Genomic DNA, 7,305 nt, shown 5'->3' with positions numbered 1-7,305 from the left:
AACCCATTTCTGTGCTTCCAGCCTTCTGATATTTGCCTTACGAAACTCCTATGGAGACAGAAGGTCCCCATTTGAGGCATGAGGCCACAGATGCCAACAAGTAACTTGCCCATGGTCACTTAATTAGTAACAGACAAAACTAGTATTAAAACCAAATTAATTTGGTCTAAGAAATTAAATGAACAAACACACACATCACACATACACCCTCCTCCCAAAGTTAGAATAAAATCAAGTCACAGTGGAAAGCAGAGGTTCGAAGCATATAGGACAGGATGTAATCCTCATAATCTGATCCAGTCCTTTTACGAGGAGAAATCAGGCCTGAGGGGTTCTGAACCTCTTCCTGCCCGCAGAGTCTCTCAGCTCCTGGTGCTTGTTCCTCCCCGACACCAGTGCAGGTACCCTGCGGCACATTTCAAACCATGTTACTCATTTTCTCTGGCTCTCTAATTCTGCTACTATTGCTGTCTGAATGGAGCTGAGGTTAACATCTAAAAGCAGTCATGTTGTCAGGCCCTGCAGCTTCAATTACTTGTTTTACACATTTTATACACGTAAGGACCAGCGGTGTCTGTGTTGAAATTCATTTTCATTTCTAATTTTAGTTATAATTAACTTTTATACATTTCTTGCATAATTTAAAAACTGATTCTGGCATGGCATATTCATCACAAAATGAAGAGTAAATTTTTGCTCTTAAAATATGCAAAAAAAAAAAAGCAGTTACTGAACATAGCTAATTTGAAACAGAATACAGACATTCATTAAAATCATGTAAAATTCCTTGGCTTTTCCTTCACTGAAAGGCGGTCTGTCCTGCTGCAATTAATGATGTCATGAACACCCACTGCCCTCCAGCATTCCATTCTCCTTAGAAATCTTTCCTGCCCCACAGAACATAAATGTGATACAATCAATTATATAAAACCTACAGGCTAATAAGGCCTAGTTAGGTCTGTAGTAGCAAAACACCTTTTTTGAGTATGATTAAATATGTCAATCACCTAAAATACATATAATAAATGAAAGGCACCTATGGGAACATCTTTCAATTTTAATAATTAATTCTGACTTCACATACAGTATTTGGCTACTAAAATTTCAAGGGAGTTTTATTTCTTCTGTGGGGAGGAAGGAACTGGGGATTGAACACAGGGGTACTCTACCACTGAGTTACAACCCCAGTACTTTTTAATTTTAGAGACAGCGTTGCACTAAGTTAACCAGGCTGGCCTCGAACTTGTGATCCTCCTGCCTTAGCCTTCCAAGCAGCTGGCATTACAGTTGTACACCACTGTGCCCAGGTTCAGAGTTTCACATATTTAATAGAAGGACCGAAAGGATTCTTCAGTAATGGAGAAGAAATTGAGCTTTTCCAAATCCTCCACAATTTCCACATACAATGTTAGGAAATTTCATTTAAAAACATAAAAGATGAAATGACTACTCACTACAGTTTTCCTTTTTGAAGGAAATATAATTACTACCTAAGTATCCCTTAATTAAGTCAAAATTATCTGATCTTCAAATTAATATGACACAAGATTTTTGTGAGTCCTCTTCAAGTTCCCCAAACATCTCTGGGCAACTGCCAGCAGGCTATGATGGGCAGCTTCAATACTTCCATTTTCTAACTCACGCATGCCATCTGAGTCTTTTCAGGAGTCTCATGACCCACTCACCTGTCAATCTCCTACAAATAGAGAAGTGACAGATTCAGTAAGTTAAGTCCTTGTCCTACAAGCACTTTATAGAGTTTGTGCATGCTCTGATTCCTATATGGCAAAGGGCTGTTGCTAAGGTCCTCAAGCAGATTATAGACAATTAGCTTTAGGATCCCAGTGTATTTTTAAATTTTGCCTTATTTTACATTCTTATAGAATCAGCTGGGAAGGACTCCCTTGATCATTAGGTCCTACCTCAAATCGAGTACAGGCAACCCCTGGAAATCAGGTCTTTTGCTTGGACAAAATAAATTATTGCCCCAGAAGCTAGAAGCTCAGAGCACCCTACAAGAGACATCCCAACCCAAGGTGAAGAGTCCTTAAAGTGGAAATCAGATTCTCTAAGTTTCATTTCAATAAGGCTTATTTCCCATCTGGTTCAGTAAACAATGGAAGATGAAGATATTCATGAATTCCAGAATTTTAAAGCCATAGGAAAATTTAAGACATTTATCTTTCAATCCTTTTCATCAGCCCACAGGGGTGAAGTGACTTGTCCAAGACATGCTAGAGTTGGAAGAACTGAGCCATCTCCTCCACTGTCTCTTCTCTTACTAGCCCAACAATGCCATGTCGAGTTCCTTCCACATCACACCCCTACTTTGTCCAGCACTTCTACTCCCTGTCAGGATTTTACTAGCCAAATTGCTTAGCTTAACCTGCAAACAGTTGTGGAAATACCTGCAGTTATGTTCACACTGTAATATGGAAACACTTGTTTATCAACATTTTTATATGCTTTATTGAAAGTTGACAAGTACAACAGTTAAATACAGTGACACCTTACAACTGTGTAGAGAACATGCACAGGAACATTTGCATTTAGCTACTATACAGGTGATATGCAGAAACCCCTACTGGGAACTCCAATTTATTAGCTAAAACTGATCATTTTTCAAAGTCATCAACCTGCCCAATCCAAAGACTTCAATGAACAAGGATTTACTTCAAAATATTCAGCAGCTAGATTTCTGATTACACAAAGTGACTAACTGTGCCAAATTATCTTAAAATTTCTTCAGGTGTGGTTTTTGTCATGTAGCAGTTTTATGCAGGTCTCTATATAAAAGACAATCCACACCTCTTTAGACAGCCAATGAAACACCTAAATTTCAATCTGTACAACCTAAACAGTAGTTCCAGTCCTCTAATGTACAAAATAGTTACACTACATACACAAATATACAATAAGCAAAACAACCTTCATAGTAAGATAGCCTAGGTCCCAGCTACCTGTCACCGTTTTATCACTAATAGTTTTGTGTCATCCGCTGTTTAATAAAAGAGGCACAGTACTATTTTTTTTAATAGGTTTTGGTGACAGTCGTCAGTGTGTACAATGAACTGCATTCCCCCTCGTTTTAGTCTTGTTTCTTGCCTCCCTTTCAAGTTCCTCATGGGGAGGAGAGGAGAGTGCAAAGTCCAGTGAGGAGCTCCATTGCTTCCTAACCCCATGGAGAACACTACCAGCAGCAGAACTCCTGGAAGTGGGGTGGGCAGCAAGAAGGGATGGAAAGGCACACAGCTCCTCAGCATCAATTAACCATTCCTCAGATTATCTGCCAAGCTGCACAGGGTACAATCCATGCTAATTCTCTGTAACCTTTAATTCACCCAACTAATAAATTTCTTCAAGCCAAAAGCAAATGAGTGTTTAATACTGGAAAAAAAAAAAAGAGATAATGGCATATGTCAGTCTCACGTCTCTTTTGCAGCGAGCAATGAAATGGGTGACTGTGGAGGCAGACTCTCCCTAGTACATCTTCCTGGTGTGTTCAGTTCAGACAGCAGCAGCAGCCAGTTCTGCTCGGGCATAGGAGGCTACGCGGTTGGTCCTGAGCCCTGGGACGCTGGCTGAGCAGGGGGCTGTGTGGTCCCCTGTGGCTGCGTGGTGGCAGGAGGGGAGCCAGTCTGCAGCTGGGCCTGAAACTGAGCGAGCTGCTCAGGACTGGCCAGTGTCTTCAGCAGATTGTTTTCCTGCTCCAGCTGGGAATTTTTCTCTATTAGTTCTTTGATTTGCTCTTTGAGGACCTCCACTTCCTCTCTAACTGCATACATCAAATGGCTTTTCACCAGATCCTAAAAGAAAAAGGGGGAGAAAAAGGGTTTAATCTACTATTTCCTAGACTCTGAATTTCTAAAGCATTATTTTGCAAAGCTCTCTAGGCCTAATCTTTCACATATTTTGCCTTTGAAGTTCAATAAACCAGACTTGGGGAAATCTGAATACAACCACAAGTGCACAGTACTTAAGTTTAAAGTATAAGTGATCAGGCCTTCCAAAATTCTATGGTTCCTCTGCAGAGGTTAGCAGGGACACATACAGTCGGGTTCCCATTTGCGATGGCAAAATGCACTTGGGCTCCTCCACTGGGCGCTGGGTTCCTGGAGCCAGGCCTCCGGGATGTTCAGGCCCGCAGCTTAGTGGCTGTTTCCCCGCCCCCAAGTCCCTCCCCAGCCTTCCAGAGCCGCCTCCCTCAGCACCGGCTGCAGCCAGTTCCTACAGAGCATGTTGCCGCATTTTCTTCCCTCCACCCCAGGCCCCCCTCTTTTCGTGATTAAGCTGACATCACAGAAACCTGGGCAGACGTCGTAGCCAATGAGAGCCCGAGTTATTTATAGCTCCGAATTAAAGGTTCGGAGTTTGCCTAGCAACAGTGGGCAGAGAATCCCGTGAGAAGAGCCACAGGCGCTGCTCCAATAACAAAGAACGGCCAAGGCGGAAATAAAAAATAGGAGAAATCCAAGCGCAGGCTTAGAAAACAAAACTTTTTTCCCATTCTCCTTCATTCTGCAGGAGCATGCATTGCTGGGGATCCATTTGTGCACGGTCTAGAAGGCTCTTTACTGAGATCTCCACTTCTGGGGCCCTCCCCGCTCCAGGCTCCCTAGTAAAATTTTAGGATTCCTAGTGAAGCCACATCCTTAAAGATGTGCCCAGGACCAACGGAAGGAGACGCTGAGCCAGCATTTTCCTAGCAAAAGGGGACACCCTAAAAAAATCCTAAGGTTGTATGAAATCAGTCCAGGAGAGAACATTTAATACCCTGAGGGCCTTTTCGTCCATGGCAGCCATGGTATGTGGCCCCACGCTGGCAGAATAGAGATAGCAGCAGCTTTTCTGAATGTATGAAGAACAATCTACATCATCTAGTCCTAAGGGATGCACTGGTTCCACCCCAAGACATCTCGCTTTCTGTGCTGTGTCCACGTTTAATACAAATGATTTTTAATCAGTACATACCATAGCTTGCTCGATTTTGTTGTCGATAGCTACCACACTTGCACCAGAGGAGCTGAAAAAAGAGGATAAAAGAGATCATCAAAAACAAATGGAATTTATCTTAAGCATCCAAGATAAAAGACGGATCTCTCAATTCTGTGATGTTATTAGCATATTTTGAATGTTCTCAAACGCTATAAATTTATCACCCTCCAGAAAATACAGCCACTCTCTTACTAACGACTATCCAGGCATTTCCCTATTTTACTCAGCCACAAAGGGCTAAATTACATAATGTGGGAAAGCCTGTTCTCTTGACCAAACCTGCGAAAATAACGCTATTCTGAACATTTCAAAAAGCAACATCCATGTCACAGTAATCTCTCAAGCTATGGACAAAGGAATTTGCCCAGCTATCTATCTTTTACCTGCATTATTACAAATACCTCTCGAGTAAATTTTAAAAAACTACTCCAGCCAACATTTACCTATTGTCAAGTCTCACAGAGGCGTTTTCAGTCCCCAGCAAAGATGACAAGAAAGAAATTGAGAAATGTCTCAGTTGGTAAACTCCTAGATCCATCGCCACTGGTCTACACCATTGGGATTTCATGCAATTGCAGCCAAAAACACCCTCGTGGAAAAAATATAAAAAAGAGGGAACAGCAGCGGCCTTGCTTGTGCTAGATAAAGTCTTCTAGCTTTCTAGAGCCCAAGGAGAGAGAAAACAGCAGCGCCAGTTTAAAGAAACCCGGCTTCTGGGGCTTGGAGAACCGGGCAGATTCAGATCCCAGCGCTACGCGAAGCCTCGGGACCGGCAGCGCGCTCCACTCGGCTCTAGACCGGGTCTCCCGGTCTAAGTGCAACATATATTCAGCACACAGAAGCGCCGATTGGCCAGTTTTAATCGGACCGCCCCTCCGCTCTCCCCCGCCCGCCCAGCTCCCTGGGCTGCCTCCCCCGCCTGCGCTCCAGCCCAGCTCCTCCGGTGGGCTGGCCGAGCAGTTCTGGGAGCAGCTGGGGTGCGGGCCTGGGAATGCCTGGCCACCGCATGGACAGAAAGTGTCTAGGTCCCTGAAGACACGATCGATGCCCCGCACTGCTTACGTTTAAGGAGAGTCAGACCCCGGTCCCCTGAGCGGCCGGTCCCGGCGACTGCTCAACCGACAACGCTTCCTATTTGCAACAAGAACTGTCTGATCTACTGGGCATGCCCAGTCCCACCACTAAAGACTTGCAGGAGCTGGAGCATCTCGATTTCAATTATCTGGTTCTTACAGGCAGCAGTAATGGGATGATTTTATAGAGGGTTTTATTTATAAGAATAATAACCCTACTGTAAGAATATTTTTTAAATGCTAATAAAATTACATTTGCTTTTTGAATAATAGTACCTTCATACGAATTTATCAGTTACTTTTAGAAACTAACACTACATTTTCTTTGCTAGGCATAAAAAAATTGGGTCAAAGGAAACCACAGAATGAAATCCAGGGTATCTTCCCCAAATGTCCCCAGAGCCATCAGCCTTGAAATCATATCTCCCCAACAGCACCAGGAATTAAATATACCCTTTTCCATTTATAACTAGAAAAGTCAGTCCATGGGTTGGATCCTAAAGAGATCCATTTTCAGCAAGTCACTAAGGCAAGTTTTTGGAGGTTAAGCGGCAATTCTTCCAAGACTCAATCTTATTAGACTGAAATAGTCCAGTACCCTTCAAAGCACACAACTCCTTGGAGGTAGTCTGCCCATTTGCAGTGTCCAGAATCAGTCAAAAGGAGCATCTGATGGTGATTAAAAATAGTTAAGTAGCCAAGGAGTACTGCAGGCTCAACCTATGGTCACACTGAACAAATAATTCACTTTGCCAAACTCAAATCAAGAGATCTGGGTGTAAAATGCAACCTGTGACAAAATTATCTCTATTAATTTAAAATATCTGCAAGGATGCATCAGTTAAGATTACAATTAGTATACTGTAGATCTAAGAAGTTTGCTTATTAACACAATATAAACAGTTCGCAGTACATTTGAGAAGGGAACATTAACCTCTACAATACTGCCCTCTCATGGCATAATACTATAAAAACAGAAAGGGGGCGGGACCCACTACAAAGTATTTGGGATCTAATTAATAGGCAAGTTGCATCATCAAAAATAATTGCAACATAAAATCTGACCACAGAATGTAAACATATATTACTTACACACACACACACACACACACACACACACTTCTTCCAAACAAGCATTCTCCCTCATGGAACATCCTTTCCTAAAATTTCCATCATAGCCTTTTGGAGAAGCTTTAAAGCTGACCCAAGTCTGGCAGAGGGACATTTAGTTTTTAAA

General features: G+C 42.6%; 1 protein-coding gene across 5 annotated transcripts in view; it reads right to left on the bottom strand.

The window, feature by feature from the left end:
* Nucleotides 1–2,442: 2,442 nt before the first annotated feature.
* Nucleotides 2,443–7,305, bottom strand: part of TSC22D1 (TSC22 domain family member 1) — a 115,786-nt gene continuing 110,923 nt past the window's right edge. For 4 of the 5 annotated variants that reach the window (XM_081279536.1, XM_081279535.1, XM_081279538.1 and 1 more), the window contains 2 exons: nucleotides 4,972–5,023; nucleotides 2,443–3,806 (listed from right to left, as the gene is read on the bottom strand). In XM_081279536.1, coding sequence (XP_081135662.1) covers nucleotides 3,549–3,806; nucleotides 4,972–5,023 — 310 coding nt within the window. In that variant the 3' untranslated portion in view covers nucleotides 2,443–3,548. Of the gene's footprint in view, nucleotides 3,807–4,971; nucleotides 5,024–5,438; nucleotides 5,891–7,305 lie in introns of those variants that run through there. The other variant, XM_081279539.1, reaches the window with a different exon arrangement.

The sequence above is a fragment of the Spermophilus citellus genome (assembly GCF_964194105.1).
Source record: "Spermophilus citellus genome assembly, chromosome: 1".
Taxonomy (NCBI): Eukaryota; Metazoa; Chordata; class Mammalia; order Rodentia; family Sciuridae; genus Spermophilus; species Spermophilus citellus.
This window is presented reverse-complemented; position numbering and strand designations above follow the sequence as displayed.